The sequence below is a fragment of the Crocuta crocuta genome, unplaced genomic scaffold (genome assembly GCF_008692635.1).
Source record: "Crocuta crocuta isolate KB4526 unplaced genomic scaffold, BGI_CrCroc_1.0 scaffold144, whole genome shotgun sequence".
Lineage (NCBI taxonomy): Eukaryota > Metazoa > Chordata > Mammalia > Carnivora > Hyaenidae > Crocuta > Crocuta crocuta.
Genome location: NW_027529669.1, coordinates 2,441,641 through 2,459,863, shown reverse-complemented (window position 1 = coordinate 2,459,863; position 18,223 = coordinate 2,441,641). Strand labels below are relative to the sequence as shown.

The 18,223-nt window shown below is 44.9% G+C and overlaps 1 protein-coding gene across 2 annotated transcripts in view; it reads left to right on the top strand.

The window, feature by feature from the left end:
- HLF (HLF transcription factor, PAR bZIP family member) overlaps positions 1-18,223 on the top strand; it is a 51,244-nt gene that overhangs the window by 742 nt on the left and 32,279 nt on the right. For both annotated transcript variants that reach the window (XM_077762876.1, XM_077762875.1), the window contains exon 2: positions 1,630-1,965. In XM_077762876.1, coding sequence (XP_077619002.1) covers positions 1,630-1,965 — 336 coding nt within the window. The remainder of the gene's footprint in view (positions 1-1,629; positions 1,966-18,223) is intronic.

Sequence of the window (18,223 nt, the reverse complement as noted above, 5' to 3'; positions counted from 1 at the left end):
ACGGGGGGCGGGGGGTGGGGGCGCTGGGGCGGGGGGGGGGCGGGAAGCTGTGCACGCCTCCAGCTCTGACACTTTCCCCGTGCACTTTTCCTGGTGGGAGGGGAGAGCGGAGCAGGCTCACGTGTAACCGCGCAGGAGCCTCCTCTGGCTTGAGCCCTTTCTTGGTAAGTCCCAAACCTCCGCAGGGCAACCTTGGCTGGAGCGGGAGAGGAGGGGTCGGGCGAAGAGGCGCCAAACCGAGCGGGTGCCGCCAGGGTTTGTCAGTTGGGCTGATGCGGTTTCATGCCTTCGATACCACGGTAGCAAAGGCAAACGGTGCGGTTTATAGTGTAAAAGTCTTGAAAGATCATTTGGCTACAAAGAGCTTGGGAGTACTCGCATCTTCTCTCCTAGCGGGGGGCAACCTGTTGCATTGCAAGAGTTGAGGGGTTTGGTTCGACGTCTGCAAAACATAGCTTCCCTCTTAACTCTCCTTTAAGGAGTAGCACATGGGAGGAAGGTGCTGCCTGCAGTCTTTTGCATCTGTGGGTGTTTTAAGTCAGAGTCTCAGGAGATGGATGAGACTGGAGGATTAGAATGGATGGCAGCAGAGGCTGTGTTTCTCTGAGGAAGAAACTCAGAAGCCAGATTCCCTGATCCCAGATTCCACCCGCGCCTGAGTACTAGAATGGGCAAAACCCAGAGCACTGTTTAAAGACGTCCAGGGGTGAACGGTGCTTCAGGTAGGACATACCTCCCTCATAGGTATGTAATGAGCTTTCCAATAGCTGTGCTTTTTGACAGATTGCATACATGTATAATTTTTGTGAATTGAATCATATTTAAGCCTTTGGGGAAGAGGAGGAAGAAAACACTTAAAAAAAAAAAAAAAACCCTCTTTCCTGTAAAATGCAAGGTGCCCCAGCAGCTTTAAAAGCAAACATATGTGGGCTTGGAAAGTTCTGTCTTCTCCTCTGCCAATGTGAGGCATTGGTCAAGTTCCTTCAAGTCTCAGAGCCTTTATTTCTTCGTTATAAAAGGGGATAACAGCGATTCAATTTGCACGTTTATAGTGAGATTTTTGGAGATAATCTGTGGAAAGAATCAGGTATATAGTAGGTGTTCAATGCATAGTTTCAAGGGAGGGTGTAGAGTCCCTGCTTTACCGACATTAGAATCCCTAGCTCACTGGCTAAGTCTGAATGACCTCATATTGTTACTGTAATGAATTTCCTGGAAGGGAAATCATGCCTGGTTATTGGCTGTTTTGTTAAAAATCATAGCAATTGTATGTAACTGCAGGTGTTCCTTTGCCACTGTAGATCTGAATTATTTGTCTCCTCCAATAATGTACTGAAAACTGTGTTCCCCTGTTTATATCCTAGATCAGTCTGTAGCCCTGTCCCAAGGACTAGTGCTTGCTTTCCAAAGTAAATAGGAAGATGTTGAAAAACAGGCAGAGATCCATGTCCTGTCTGAACTTTTAACTCTAGATCCACAAAAGCCAGCAACCAGAGAAGCTCCCTGGGGTTTGTGAGGAGTGAAGGTGGTGTTTCGTAGCAGAGGCCAGGACGGGTGATTTAAAAAAAAAAAAGCCACGTTTGGTTTTTTTCCCCCTTTGTTAAGTCCAACTTTCCCCCTTTTCTGCAGCATTTAGTAAAGATAAAGACAAGGAAAAGAAGCTGGATGATGAGAGTAATAGCCCGACGGTCCCCCAGTCGGCGTTCTTGGGACCCACCTTATGGGACAAAACCCTTCCCTATGACGGAGATACTTTCCAGTTGGAATACATGGACCTGGAGGAGTTTTTGTCGGAAAATGGCATTCCCCCCAGCCCGTCTCAACATGACCACAGCCCTCACCCTCCTGGGCTGCAGCCGGCTTCCTCCGCTGCCCCCTCCGTCATGGACCTCAGCAGTCGGGCCTCTGCACCCCTTCACCCTGGCATCCCGTCCCCAAACTGTATGCAGAGCCCCATCAGACCAGGTAAATTCTAAAAAGATTCTCCTTCAGATGGGCAAGAGGGTGCAGGGGAGGAGCGGGATGGGGATAGCAGAAGTATCCTCACGATCAGGGAGACCTTGGCTGGCTCTGAAAGGGGACTCTTGTATTTCACCCACAGCAGGGAGCATCTATCTGTGTCTCTGGGAGAGTCAGCTAAATGCTGATTCTATGGACCTGTCCTTAGAAATCCTGATTTTTCAGGTCTGGGGCGAGGGCATAAGAATATGCACTTTGAACCTAGGCAATTCTGTTGCAGTTGATCCCACCGGCTACAGTTTAAGAAACACCAGACTACAGTTAATGGTTTGGATACTGTAGGTACCCATCTACCTCCTCTCCTGCCCCTCACCCTCTTTCCCCAATACATGGTATGCACCTTGCTGAACAACGTGGGTAGACTCTCTCTGAGGCTGTGGTTCACCTATGTTCATTTCTGTCTCATGTGAAGGGGGAAAAATGTGAGTTAGGGGTGGGGGGCTGACCGCTTTTTCATCTTTTTCCTCTTGTGTTCTCACTGACTGAGAAATTGAGTCTAAAAGCACCTCTCACTGTAAGTGTGGCTTAGCCTTCCTCAGGGCCAGAACTCCATTATTCCTGTAAACGAAATTGTTCTTACGGGTATTTTTCATTTTCACCTGTTCATCATACTTACTACATGTCTATCAAAGCCCACAAGGTTGGCTGTAAATGGTGTCGAAATATTACACAGAAACATCACCCAAAATGTCTAGGACTTCAAAACCCATAGCTCGATGCTCAGATAAAGACACGGTTTGGGGTGGCTCAGCCGTGGCTTCATGCTGTTAGTGCTCTGTAGTGCGAAATGAACAGGAAGAAAGACTATTTCACGTGCACAGGTAACCAGGAACAAAGAGTCAGCCAGATAAATTGGCAGGAAGGTCACGGAGCTGAGGGCCTTTGCTGCAGGGGAAGACAGAAAGCAGGACAATGGGGGATTTGTGCTTGAGATCATTCCTGAACTCTGTGTCCTCACCGCGCATAGAATTTCTGTGACATGCAGAGCGAGATTAAAATGGAAGGAAATGATGCAAAGGAGGAAGAAAACACCCCTGTCTTGAAATATTAGTATTGGAGTTAACATCTTTCTGTGCGGGCCCCCTGCTCCGAAACCTACTTTGAATGATAACTCAAGGCCGCTGGCTGGAATGGAATTAAGTTTTTAACTACTGAACACCCCAGGAGCTTGCAGAAGCTTGGGAACACATTCCTTGATGTGACCCCAAGCCCTTGTTCCTTGGAATGGACAGTGCCATGGTTTTCGTTTCTTTCCAGGAACAGATAATCAGTGAAATAACCATTTAAACCAATGAGAAGGGGCTGGAGCCACAGTGGGAAGGTGCCTTGTATCTCAGTCACTCTGCTCTGTAGAATGAGATTTAACTACTTTGTAGCTTTAGAAAGTGATGTAACCTCTCCGGGCGCTTCCGTTTCCCTTTCCTTTGAAGGATATAATTTTTACTTGATTGGGTTATTGTGAGAATTATATATAATATGTATAAACGATCAAATGACTAACAGTTGTCATTGTTATTATCTGTGTCAACTTTTATCATTGATTTCAATCCTGTCTTCTGAGATTGCTTCTTAAGGTACTTAGGAAGGTTTATAACCCTCCTCTATTCTGGAGACAAATATCAAGAGATTTTGGCCAAAAGTTATTCCAACCTTAACACTTATACTCAATTGACAAGTATTTCTCCACCTCCTGGCAAATACAAGATGTGTGCCATGTTAGAAATACTGTATTTTTTTTCCCCAAAGGCATGAAAACATTGGGTCCCCACATCTTGGTTCTCACTGACAATCAAGAATTAAGGTTTGAAATTTGGAGGCTTCCCTTAAAAGTCATTTGTCAGAGCTTGTTAGAATCAGTAATTAATCAGTGACTCGAAAACTTGGGATGCCCGAATCAGATTTGCAATCCATAACAAAGGGCTCCTGAGTTTCCACAGAAATCATTTCATCAGATGATGGGAAAGGTATGAGGATCCAAGAGGGAACTGGAATCTAGAAATAAGCTCTTTATTTGAAAGTTGTTGTTGTTGTTGTTTGTTTGTTTTTTTTGGGGGGAGGGGTTGGTAACAGAAACATACTTCAAAATAATCTTCTTTTTTGAAATGGAAACTTAGTAATACTCCTAACAAGAAGGGAAAAAAAGCTAAAGGTCTTCTTCAAATACTAAGTACAGAGACAATGATACTCTGCTGTAACAACTTGTACAGTGTTGGTCATTATAAAGATTATATGCAAAATAAAAATCTAAGGGGATGTGGACTTGATGGATGGTATATCACCAAAGAAACTAAAAAGGAAGACAGCTCTTGTTTGTTCCGTGTAATCACAGTGGTGACCAGAGTAGATATGCCACGTGGATCTTGAGGAAAGGGAGTCCTCAGAAGGGAAGAGCACAGATGTAGCCTTGAGCATTCTGGGAATTGTACCATTTCAGTCTAGACCAAGATTTCCCAACCTTGCCACTGGTGAGGCTTCAGGTAAGTCTTTGCCATGGGCCAGCGTCCTGTGCGTTGTTGGATGTTGCATAGCATCCGTGGCTCCCATCCCTTAGATGCCAGTCACACCCTCGCCCCTTCCAGTCACTGCTACATGTCCCCTGGGGGCAGAATCACCCCTGTTGAGAACTTTCAATTTGGAGAGCAAATTGACATAGTTATCCTGGGCATAACTCAGGATCCTGTGTCACATGTGCGTGCACACACACACGTACACACATACACACACACACGGATGCTTTTTGCCTCCTGTAAGGCCATCTGGCAAAACTTTAGAGAAGGTCAGGTGGCATTAGATTGCCAAGGAGAAATACTGTGTTAATAAGGGCATAGTTCTACACTGTTAGTTGATAAAACTATGACATGCAGCGAATCAGGAGGTAATTGCAAAGCAGTTTTATTGGACACTTGCTTTCTGTATTTGCTCAACACGCATCTTTTGAGTTATGCTCAGTAGCATTGTGTCAGGCCACCTGTCTGGTTGAAAGGAAATTAAGCCATGAGCTGACAACTAATGCATTTCTAGGTCTACCCCAAGTGTGCCTTGGAATGGCAAGGTGAGCGTACTTATAAATTCTCTTACTATTTACCATGACTGCCCCCCAACTCCCTTTCCTGCTTTGTGCACCCATCCTTATTCCTCTGTCTACTGTCTGATCAAAGAGTAAATCAAGTATCCAAAGAAATACAGTTTTCCTTGAAGAAGTAACTCGGGAATCAGTTGAAACCTCCTGTGGCTATGGGGTGATGGCTGAGCTTTCTGGGTTGACATCTTGATGAAGGCAGAGTGGTGGTTGCTGGATGCTGTAGCCACCTGCATGGTCTCCTCCGTCATCTGAAGGGCAGCATCCCAGATGGTCTGGTCCCAGGTCAGCCGAGCCGACAGGAGTCATCCTGCCTGCTTTGCTGTTTGCCTTTCAGATGCTATCAGAGATGGTACCGGGAGTGCAATCCTAGAGGTATGTGCTGGTTACTGGAAAAATAAGAATCTGTTTGCCCAGAGAATTGAGCGATTGCTTTAAGGACAGCAGTCCCTTTAGGGAAAGTCATCTGTAGCAGACAAAGGCAGAGTTATTTTTAAATCACATGCTTGTAAAACCAGATTTGAAATCGTTTCCTCTGGTGGTTTTTCTTTGAATAGCTTGGGGGTGTCCTGCCACTGTTAGACCCATATTCGGCCGAGAATTAAGAAGGCTGTCTTTCTAGTTCCGAGCATAGAGCCCGGGTCATGATGAAGGCTGGTGACAGAGGGAAGTGAAAACCCTCCTATGTGGCAGTGTGTAGGAGGAGCAGGGCGTAAGTGGGTGGTGCAAGAGGAGTGGGGAGATTGGGGAGAATTCCATCACACCTTTGCAGGATGGAATTTGTGTTCTGTCTGCTGACCTTCCTTTGCGGCAAGGTTTTGGTGCAGAAGGAACATGCTGGCCCTGGGATCTGGGTAAAGACCAAGGGGAGTTCTATGCTGGCGGTTCTGGGATTATGGGAAGTCCTGCCCAGGCAACAGGATTCTCTTGCTTTTCTCAGCGTCATGAGAAGTTTCAGTTTCTCCCTCCCTGTAAGTGCACTCGGTTCTATGTTTTCCCATCCAGCACCTTGGTAGGTCCGTAGGTTGGGAGCATCATGACTGATAGTTGCCATGCGCTGCGCCTCAAGTACTTTGGAAGTGTTTTGCGTTCATTGGGATCAAGGACATCACCAAGGGGAGAGAGTTCAGCTTTCTTCTGGAGGCAGGCAGACTTTTTTTCTGTTTCTTGTTAGAGTTTATCTTCCCCACCACACCCTGTAGAGGACAGGCTTGCCCTGTTCTCCTGGCTTTGACCTGTTGTGACATTCCCAGGATGGTGTTCTAGTCTCCTGGCAAGAGGTATTTTCAGATAGGTATGGAAAGCAGGGTGGTGGTTCAGAGCATAAGCCCTGGACCTCGGGGGGCTTGGGTTCCCATCCTGGACCCACATTGGCCTGCTATGCAACATAGTATCAATTTCCCAACCTCTTTAAGCCTCAATTTATGTGTCAATGGAATGGAGGTGATAGTCCCCCTCCCATGGATTTTTGCAGGGTGAAATGAGGTAACACCTGACTGAATTTGGCACTGTGTATGGCGCATGAATACTCAGAGCCTGGAGCTGTTGTTTTGATATCAGTGGCATGGGAGCCCAGAAAGAACTCCCCTGGATTCCCAACCCCCATTCTCCATTTAGGGATTTGTTTCATCCAATCCCCTTCTCTGCAAAAATAGGACATGCATTTTTTTTTTTCCCAGCATGCCCAATCCTTATTCTGTATAGCCTGCTTGACTTTTCTCCTTCATTCTGGGTTAGGACAAGTGACTTCCTGGTGTTAGCCCAGCAGCATCGCTTCTGGGTTAGCAGCTCCCGGTCTGCTAGTATGGAAACAGCCACTCACTCGGTGCCCAGTGCCACCTCTCCCCCCCACCCCCCCAGCTCTTGTGCGAACCCTGGCAACCCTGGCCGCCTGCCTGCGTGACCGTGTGCTTCAGGCACGTGGCTGTGCCCTGTCGAGCTTGCCCAACCCTGGGTGGTGTGCTGGCTTGCTTCCGTCCCCACCCCACCCCCCAACCCTTCCTTCTTCTCCCAGGCGAACTACAGCAAGTGCCAGCAAGAAATTGTAATCCCGACCCTAGCAGGAGAAAGCTGAGCTCTGTAGGGCAGCTCATATGCCAGAGAAACCTGCTCGGTCCAGCACCGTGGCCAGACCCCAGACTCGGCCCTCTCTCCCGCCTGTCTGCCCCGCGGCCCTGTCTTCGCTGCACCGCTGTGGCGGGCAGGATTCCGGTAGGCCAGCTCCTGCCAAGGGGCTTGGCAGAGTCTTCCCAGTTGAGCACTGTGCCTACCAGACTAGAAAAATAGCAATATGAAGACAGAACTAGGTAGAGGAGAAGGAGAGGGGTAGGGAAGGTGGGAAAAGAAAGGCGTCAATAGCATCCTGATGTAGAAAGCTGGAGGATGAAAAGACAGCGGTAATTTATTAGATTTCTCCGGAACCCTCTCCTACAACGGCACTAATCACTCTTACCCAGGAGCCATTTTTTTAAATGTGTCAGCAGTGAATATGGAGGGAAGAGGGAAAGTAGGAGGGGAAGTAGTAAGATTTAAAAAAAAAAAAAAAATGGGGAAAAATAACCATGAGAGGGACAGGGAGATACAAGGTCTGCATTGGATTCTGTAATGGAAATGGTTGAGAATACTGTTCATGTATTATAGTTGATATTATCCCAGCCAATATCTTGACCTGAAGCCACTAACCATTGTTTTGGAATAAACTTAAATTTCCTTGAGCCCTAGGTGCTCACCAGCATACCTTTCACGGCGTCCGTCAGAATGCTCAATGTTGGAGACCACTCTCTATAGGCCGCATAGCAATGTTTTAGAGCTTTAAGATCCAATAAACAAACAAACCCGTGTGTGAATCCTGACTTCCTGCTTGTTCATGGTCTCAGGCAGGTCATTGAAATGATCTGCTTCTGATTTCCCATCTGGAACTTTGAAATAATTTTGGGATTGGCCTCATGGGACCATGGAAGGTCTTGTGAGCTGATGCAAGTAGAGTACTTGGCACGGTGCTTTGCACACAGTAAGTGCTCAATAACAGCTGCTATGTGTTGCATTCTCATTACCATCTGATCTCCTTTCTCATAGGAGGACCTAGCATTGGTCTCCAAACAAGTCTGTATGCTGCTTTTCCTGGCCCATTAAGGCCTGTGGTCAAGGCATTTGAATTTGTCCTCTGCTTTTCTGCCGAGTGTTGCTTACCCTGTTTAGCCTCTGAGTTTTAGGTAACCTGGGGTAGCTAAACTATAACCTGTGTGCATTCCTCCTTGCTCCTGAGGTGAAAACTGAAACAAACAAAATGCAGTTCAAAGAAGTTCCTGACACATTTGCTAGTAAAATCAATCAATTGATGTTACTCTTGAATTTTTAATAACAGGCATTAAGTAATTATACTTGAAGACAATATAATGACCTCAGGGGTAAAGAAACCGTAAGGCATATTATGGTGCTGGAGGAGGAGAGAGGTCTAGTTCCTCCCCCTGCTTACAGGCAATACTTTGCATAAGCATTCCAGAGTAATATTTCCTCTTGCCCCCAAATGGTCCCATACTGAATAAATCCTTACTCCTTCTTCGCCTTCATTTTCTCATCTGTAGAGTAGCATCTTTGTTGGGCTTAGGTGAGCTTTCTAAAGCTAATGTGCAGGAGGGCCCACCATGACAGCTGGCACATGGTAGGCTAGCCTTAACCATGAGTCAGTTCTGTTACTTTCCCCTTTTCTCGGATTTGAAGGTTAGGGAACAACAGAAGAATTTTTAGGAGCAGTGTGGATGGTCCCCAGAAATAGCGTCAGCTTTCACTTTGCAGCATACCCCGGGGAAGACAGTCAAGGGTACCACTTGGCTCTGGCCTCGAAGAGATGGCAGTTTCGTAGGGAAGATAGAACTGTTAGGTAAAAGGATGAGTGACAGGACAGCATAGCATGTCCTTGGTGCCAAATGATGGGGACAGAGAGGACTCCAGTATCTACTGAAAAGAGGAGAGGGAAGAGTAATCAGGAAAGTGAGTAAAGTATTTAAAAATAAATAAGGTAGCAGGACAGACACTGAAGGGGCAGACCTCACAGGAAGCAGCCAGCGCCCGGGGCAAGAGCACGTGAGGCACGTCTTCTTGGAAGAGTTGTAGCCTGTGTTGGGCCTGGGAATGGGAGCTGTGGAGAGCCAGAGTGGTGAGTGGGCNGAATATGAAGGAGTAGGGCGGAGGGGTCTAGAGGGACAGGTGCCAGGGCAAGCTGGTAGCGTTGGGAGTGCTGGGCTATGGAGCTTGAACTTGATCCAGGAGGCAGTGGGGAGCCATTGAAGGTTTGCGAGGAGGGAAGTGGCATGTGGACATTTCCACTTGGGTTCAAGGTTGGATTTGAAACATTTTTAGATACTCCACAATAGTTTCCTCTGGCAAACCGGGACTTCCTTATTATTATTATTTTGAAAATAAATACTCTCCCTTGAACATCAAACAGCTTTTCTAAACACAATGTTCTAATGATCTAGGGAAAGTAATTCAAAAACAAAGGGTTTAGATTTCACTTATAAAGCCCATCATTTTGGGCTTTATGATTTTAGTGATTGGGGGAAACACTCTTTGGCAAGAAAATAGTTTGAGGGATTTGAATGGTTCAGAATTTAAAAGTCCAAAAGCAGGGCTGGTCTCACAGGAGTAGAAAAATAGATTATAATAAACCCAACCCATTAATACTCATCACTTTTAAATACCTCTATGTTGTAAGCTTACTAGGTTTGCAAACAAGTGTATTGAACTGACTTCTGAGTGTTTTGTTGCTGCTGCTGCTGTTATGTGTGTGTATATATATACATGTGAGAAAAAGAAAGAAGACATTGATGCCTCAGTAACACAAATAGTACTTGGTTATAAGGATTACCTGCAGCAGTAATATTGAGCTAAAAATACTTAGCTAAGTTTCTGGCCAGCTTATTAATTTTATTCCTGAGAGACAAAGGAATCATTATTACAGTTTTGCATTCTTGAGTCCTGACCTTGTAGTTGTGGCTTCCTTCTTACCTGAAACCGGAATTAATTGCATATCATGCTTAAGTACGGTGGATACGGGGTGTGTGTGTGTGTGTGTGTGTGTGTGTGTGTGTGTGAGGGGGGGGGAGAGAGAGAGGGAGAGAGAAAAGGGACTTTGGGTGTGTTACAGGGACAGGGTTTGAGGGATGGGATGGGGACACCAAATAGTACATGCGTGACTTCCCCAAATACCCCCGAAGCATGCTCTGGTCTCAAGCCAAGATTACAGCAAGCTGGAGGAGATACTCTCATCCAAACCAGTTCACTTTAAAAAAAAAAAAAAGAGAAGGAAGGAAAAAAAGAAAGAGAGAGAGAGAAAGAAAGAATGAAAGAAAGAAAGAAAGAAAGAAAGAAAGAAAGAGTCCATCTGTGCTATTTCACCTTCAGCTATGAATTGTACAGTAGACAATTACAGGACTGTTGGCAGAATTGAGTGTCTGTTGGGGGAAAACCATACAGTTCTTGTTTCTGTTAAGTTGGTTTCTAATGTACACACACTCCATGACTGAAGGTGGAAATTCCTAAAGTGTTTGTTTTCCTTCTCTTTTGAGTTTAACAAATACCATCACTGTCTCAGCTTCCTGCCCATCCAGTTCATAAGGGGTATCCAGTCTCACTTTCTTTCCTGAAAAATCACACAGTTCCCCTGTCCCTCAAGGTTCAGAGAAGTTTTGGTTTTAGAAGTTTAATCTGGGATTTTTTGTCATTAATAATTTTGGGGAGAATGCTTTGGAATTTGGGGTCTTATAATGAGAGATGGCTTGTGGCTAATTAAACCTCTTTCCCTCTCAAATCTTGCCTGGGAGACCTTAGATTCCTAAAAACAATGAGTGCGTGCTACAGAAAGATGCTCCAGGGAGCTACAACACTAAATCATCTGTGACAAAATGTTCTCTTAGAAAGTGGGATTGCATAAATGGATCAGCAAAAATAAGTGCTTTGGCAGAAAACTCCTTGAGTGGGGAAGAGCAATGCTTTCTTTTCTAATTAGCTCTGGGTTTAACCGTCTGATTTGATGTCTTTGCTATGGAATCCAGGCCCGGACAGCAGAACAGAAAAGGAGAGTCTCGTTAGTGCTCTAGAATTGCTTCTGCACTTAATGGAAAGAGTTAAGCGAGGCTGTCCATTCATGCACAATAAATGCCTGATGAATTGAATTGAATGGGAAAAGGGAAGGTTTGTTTGAGGAAGGATCCCCCCGGGACCAATGGGAATCCATGCTATAAACCAGATGAACAAGATCATCTAGATATGCAGTAATCAGATTACTCAAAATCAGAGATCTCAATGCCCCAAGATATGGAGAGTGGCAAACGGTTAAACTCCATCTGCTTTGAGCCTTAGAAGACTTAGTTCACCTTAGAATGGATTCATTATGCTGTGGGCTGGGCTTCGTTAGTTAGTATCACTAAGAAGATTATGGAGGCTTTTACTAGAGAAAAGTTTAAAAATAGGATGAGGATCTTAGATTCAGTCAAAATAATATTGCTTTTAAGAGACCAAAGGCCACTGAAAGACTTGGAGGGAAAAGAGTGATAGTATAATGTGTGTAAATAGAGAAATGAAGCCACGATAGACAGACTTTCTGAGGATAAATTTATAGAACTGACTTAATAAGAGTTTCACAGAATTTATTTCATTACCATTGATCTCTTTATATTAATACACTTTCCTAGGGGAGGTGGTGGTCATTTTTTCCAGGTAGAATCTAATGTATGTTTATTTCAAATGGCCAGTAACTACCTGGATGATTTTTAAAATAATATATACATCCATATCAAAAAATAAGTCTTTTTAGCATTGTAAGTGAAATTTACTCAAACAGAATAGACCATCTAGTGGCATTTAGTTACTGGATTCCTTACAAGTTTGAAGATGAAAGAAATTTCACTACTAGTTGTGAAGGGAAACAATTTGAATTTATTTATAGTCTGTTTCTACCCTTAAGCTTTCGTGGTAGTCTCATCACATTGATTCACATTTTATAATCACTTGATCTTTAATTGATTAAACAGAAGTTTACATCTTTTCCATCTGTATAAAAAAAGATATCGGGACACCTGGGTGGCTCAGCCGCTTGAGTGGCTGACTGTTGATTTCAGCTCAGGTCGTGATCACAGGGCCGTGAGATCAAGCCTCACATCAGGTTCTGTGCTGGGTGTGGAGCCTCTTAAGATTCTCTCTCTCCCTCTGCCCTCACCCCCACCTCTCAAAAAAAAAAAAAAAAGATATCACCCAGTAGGTTACTTAATGCAAATATAATCTTAGGCACATTTAACTTAATTGAGTACAAAATAGCCTTTAAAGATCTTACCTGTGTGTGTATATAAATTGATGTTCATAATCACAGTGTGTATTCTGCAAGAGAATGTCTGTCCTTTGGACATTTGTGGCTTTGTGAATCCATGTTCCCACCAAATTGTTGCAGTTTCTCTCTCTCTGTCTGCCTCCCTCCCCCATTTGCTCTACCACGCTTTTCTTTTATATTCATAAACTTAAATTTCCATATACAGGAAGTATATGGAACCAAAAGAGGATTTTTGTTCATTTACCTGCCAACAGAGGGGATGTCCTAGACCAGTCCCCAAGGATGGTATTTTTCCTTCTTGAGTCGGACTAATGAAATGATCATCTATCTGTTGCAGCAACTTCCTCTTGCTTTCCCCTCTCTACATCAAAGGGCAGCATAACGTGGGGGTTAAACCACTGGCCTGAGCTTAGATCTTGCCCCTGTAACTCTTCTGCCTTTGTTGTTTCCTCTGTAAGTGGGGGAGATCACACCTGCACCAGAGGAGTCCTGGAGGAGTATGAGGTGATACATGCAAAGCACTTGAGTGGTAGCTTTCATTGTTTGGATCTGTCTTCTCTTCTTTCTTTCTCTCTGCCTCCATCGTCGTCTTATGGACACTTAAGTAGGAGTGGCTCTTGTGCTGCAGCAGCCATGGCCTGGAAATGGTTCCCCACCTCCGGTGTCATTGTAGGGAAGAAAGGGTAATGATGAGGCAGAGTGTATTGACTTCTGTGGAAGATCTATTCCACCTGGAAACCCCTGTTGTGATCCTGTAACCATGTAATCACCTGCTTTCTTGGGTGGCTATGCTGAGAGATGTATGCTCCACCAGCCAGGCTGTGTGTCTCATCTCCATCCCCCACCATCCTCTGATCCTGTGCCTAAAAGAGCTTGAGAGGAGAAAGGAACAAGTGGAACTTATGCACATTTCTTTTGGGGGCTCTCAGGTCTTTCCAACATGCTATAAGATTTGTGAGTTGGGTTTCTTCTTTTTTATCTTTGGTGATACCTTTGGGCCATGTAGTGAAGAGCTAGAAGCCCCCCCTAGTTGTTGGTGATGGGCTTTTCAGTAGGGAGAGGCAGGATTATGGGTCTCCAAGGGTAGCTCTCTCCCTGGCCTTCCGTTCCCCCACCTCCAGTGTAAATCTCTTAGAGATTTCCTTCTTAACTCTTCCTCCAAGATGGAAAAGTGGCAGGGAGGTCCCTAGATAGGAAAAATGGACCCTTCTGTTGAAAGGGAAAGGAGTGTGAAGAAATTGAGAAAGTGGAGAAAAATGTGAAAGTAGTTTTTACACAAAGGAGACAATGCGAAGTTGATTAATTTCAGAATTGGGATTAACCTGATATGACTTTGTTTTTCAACCAGATTAGAGATGTGGAGCTGTTGGCATGGATCTTGGTATAGCACATTGTGTACTGTACACACGGGTGTGGCAGGATAAAGCTTTTCAAGGTACAACAGTCCTGTCTTAAGATTAACAAAGTACATCAAACTAAGCAAGATTTCTCCCTCTTGATTCCAGCTAAGGCTCCCTGAGCATATTTTTACATCTAATGAAATATCTCTGAGCTTTCATAAAAGAGTGGGCACAATGCTCCTAAGTTTAAATCAGCTAAATGCATATGAAATCATAGCAGTACCCATTATGTGTTACAGCCGAGATGGCACTAAGCACTTAATGCAAGAGGTTGTAGGAGATCAACTCATATTAGAAATGATGTCGGTTCCTGGAATTTAGTCTCTCCCAAGAGGATTGAATATTGTGGCTACATCGCCAAAGTTCGCCTTCTTTTTTCTTCATCAGCCCTTCCACTCTGATTACAGGCAGCTTAAAAATAAATTTGGGCATGTCTCGGTGGCCAAAAACCATGGAGATTAGGATGAAATCATTTTCAAGGCAGAAATAACAAGCTTTGATAAAGATATTCGAAGAAACACAATCCTAATAGCATGAGCACATGGCGGTTAGACCCTTTAGGCACTAAACTAAATTGGATTTGGAGTCTGAGGTCTCCTGAGAAGCCATGATACCTTGGGCAAGTCACTTAAATTATGAGCACCCTCCTCCCCATTTCCTCACCTGGAACATGGCAGCCAATCACAGGATTATCATGAGAGTTAAATTACATTAAATGGGCTAATCAGTGAACGGACCTGGGATTGTTAGCACTCAGTAAATTTTAATTCAGAGCGAGAATCTGGTATTTAAAGATTAGTTTCTAAAAGTAATCGTTAAATAAATACAAAGACTATAGTTCAGTCTTTGGACTCTCACTCCCAGATTTCTGTGTTGTTGGGCTGAGTCTTTGCAAAGCCTCATGATGCTTCTCTAGCTACATGAGAAGATTTATACATTTTTAGTCCCAGCTCTGCTATTAAGTGTCTTAAGCAACTGGTCAACCTCTCTGGGTTTTACTTCTTCATCTGTAAGTTGAGAATAATCTATGTCCTTCTCATTTATAAATATAACATAAGTTAACCAATTAGAAAATTGGCCAAACTAAATTCAAATTAAAGTGTAAATGGTGGCGGGGGAAGCGCCTGGATGGCTCAGTCAGTTAAGCATCTGACTTTGGCTCAGGTCATGATCTCATGGTTCGTGGGTTCGAGCCCCGTGTCGGGCTCTGTGCTGACTGCCAGCTCAGAGCCTGGAGCCTGTTTCGGAGTCTGTGTCTCCCTCTCTCTCTGACCCTCCCCTGCTCATGCTGTCTCTCTCCCTCTCTCAGAAATAAATAAAACATTTAAAAAAATTTTTTAAATAAAGTGTAAATTGGGTTAGCATTCTTATTTCCATTAGCTTTTAGGTGGCAAGAGGAGAAAACATGTGGCAACAATTTGAAGGTAGGCCATTTACAAGGAGCTCTGAATTCGAAGTCTGCCAAATCGAGGCTCTGTCAGGATTGGGTTGCATGTCCCTGGTCACTGAATTTCTCAAGGCCTCAGTTTTCTTTCCTGTAAAACATGGGTATTATTTTTAGCTCGATGACTCTGTTCTAAGACTCCATGAGCTGGAAGACTAACATTCACATTTTGGTGCAAAAAAATGCAAAGCCTTCTTGGGGTGATGGTGCCGCTCCCAAGCAAGTAGACGGATTAAGAATCTGACATTCTGCCACTCGTATAGAATTATGGAGTTTAAAAACTAAAGCAAAAGATGTTTGACACCTTTGGGAAAAAATGCAACAGCATTAAAGCTCGTTTCTTCCTTAGAAATGGTCTTCATTCTGAATGAGAACCACTGGCTTCTCCCTGGTATTCAACATTCCTGAGTAACCCTGGAAGCAAGTTATCTGGATGGAATAATTGCTCCAACAGTTGGATTTTTTTTTTATCAGTGGTTTATTAGCCAGACAAAATAATTTTTTAGAAAGAGCAGGGGGGCAGGGGGAAATCTCCAAAGCCCACAGCTAGTTCTTTTGATGGCAGCTTCTCCAGAAGGGCAGTAGCCATATCTGCTTTTGGCTTGCTTCTCTGCATGTCTGGACTCAGGTTTGTAGGGACCCCTCCTTGCCCCCACTTAAACCCACATCAGCAGGTTTCACCTCCCAGCCGGCTGCTATGGATTGATAGGTGCCTGGAATGTCATCTTGCAAGACTGAAGCTTGGTCTGAGCTCAGCGGAAAGAGTTCTGTGATGAATTAGGGATGTCTGCCATGGGCTTAGGTGGGACAGTATTGGTGCCAGGTATTTGCTGTCCTGACAGAGCAGGTTGGGAAGATCCTTTAGTACTGGTCCCTCCATTGGGCAGAAGATCAGGAACTTAGGCCAGGCCTCTTTCTGATGTCCTGGAAGAGTGTTATTCTAATCCCCTGATGCATACTATTTCACTCTCTGCAGGAGGCTTATGCTGGTTAGTTTGATAGAATAGAGGAAAGGAAGACTTGATTTTGCAGTGTAGTTCCAGGACAGGAATTACAAGGTAGACAGAAGTTGTAATTCCAACAGTCCCCATCAGGTTCCAATGGATACTCCAGTGGAAAGCAGACTTGGGTGGGTGCTCACAGCTTAAGTGAAGGTTGCCGCAAACCACTGAGCCTGGCAAGCTGTGGCCAGCAGTCATGGCTGTGGATTCCCTGGAAACCTGGACCTTGGAATGATGAGGAGGCTGGGCCCCCCAGTGCTCCACAGTGATTCCTGATGTTTAAAACAGAAGTGGCCCCACCTTCTTTAAGAAGGTATTGGAGAATTTACCAGTCTGCTGAGGCTTGGGATAACCTTCATTACCCGTGATACTGGGACCAATATTCCAAGTTTATTTCTGGTAAGTTTTACAATGAGCTTTATGTTTTTGTGCTGTTGATCTGCTTTCCTGGTGATATTTGAACCCATAATGCTTCTCACAACCGCCCCCCCCCACCCCCACCATTATGCTTCCCATAGCTAGCCAACCTCTTCCCAGCTTTAGACCCATGCCCTGCAACAGTGTACTAATAATGGTCACATTTTATTGAGAACTTACTACGTGTTCCCTGGGATCAGGGTTATTGTGTGACAAGGGTTGGGTCCAAGAGTGTGTGAGGCAGTGAGGTGAAATGAGGTTAAACATTGTGGAGAATCTAGAAAAGAGTGGACTGAGAAAGTTCACTGAGAGTGGACCTGACTTCCTCTGCTACTGTTGTTTCCTACCGTTTCCAATGACTGCACTTGAGTTCTGCATACGATTAACTTTCAATTATCCTGAGGCCGATTAACTGGTTTGCACATTAACCAAGGTGAAGGCTCACCTGGGCCTGGGAGGTGCTGATCAACTCAGCTGCTCCATAATTAGCGGGTTATGGCTGATTGCCTTCCCATGGTCAAGGAGCCTGGGGGCTGGGCTGCTGCAGGGTAGGGGAGCAGAGGAACAGTGTCTTCTAGGATCTTCTGCTCCCTTCAACCAGAGGAACCCATTGGCCCATAAAGTCCTGCAGTCCCTAGAATAATCCCTGAGAGGTTCAAACACTCCCTGAGGTCTGGTACTCTGCCCCTGGTACCTCTAGCCTCAAGATGCTCCCCAAACTGGGAAGATCAGATTGGCCAAAGGGCGTAGTAAACTGGACAGTCCTGGAGATTAAGTGATCTACTGTGTTGACAGGAGGCCCAACAAGGAAGTGTAGTTAATACCCTCTTTTCTTCCTCAGCCTGTGAACCTCCTGGCTAGAGATGTAGATTAACATGCTTGAGGCACTGAGTAATGCATCCCTCCTGAGGTCAGAGGAGGCCAAGGCCACAGGGTCCATGAGGCAGGAGTTGTCCACAAAAGCAAGTGGTTCATGGTTCAGGCCCTCCCATGGTGATTGCTTTAGTTGCTTAGGATTCCCTCCCCATGGTTGCCTGGATTCATAGAAAACTGACTGCATTTGCTGGGCCCCTGTGGGGTGAGGGAATAGAAATATGTGTGTTTGCCACACCTTACACAAGATCAGAATATACACAATTTAACCTAGGAGTCAAACTGCCATATTTGGGTAATCTGTTTTGGGGGGAGGTGCCGAGAATCCCAGGTATACTCCAGATCTTGAGAAAAATGTCCGTGAAGGCCTACCAAGAAAGAATAAATATTTGCATAGGATCATGTTTGATGGGATTCCATGGATTATATTTATTTTTTAAGCAGCCTTCACCAGAGCACCTGACTTGTCTTTTCATCTCTGACTCTGTTCTCATTTTGCATTCGCCAGGCCTGGAATGCCTCGCCTTGATGCAACAGAGTTTGCCGGCAACTGTGGTCCCTTTTTGGCCAGGACCGTGGGTTTCCCTGGGTCCTTCTCCCTGGCTCACGTTTCCACAGGGCTGTTGGTGTGTACTGTCTAGAGATCACATTTTATTAACACAAAGC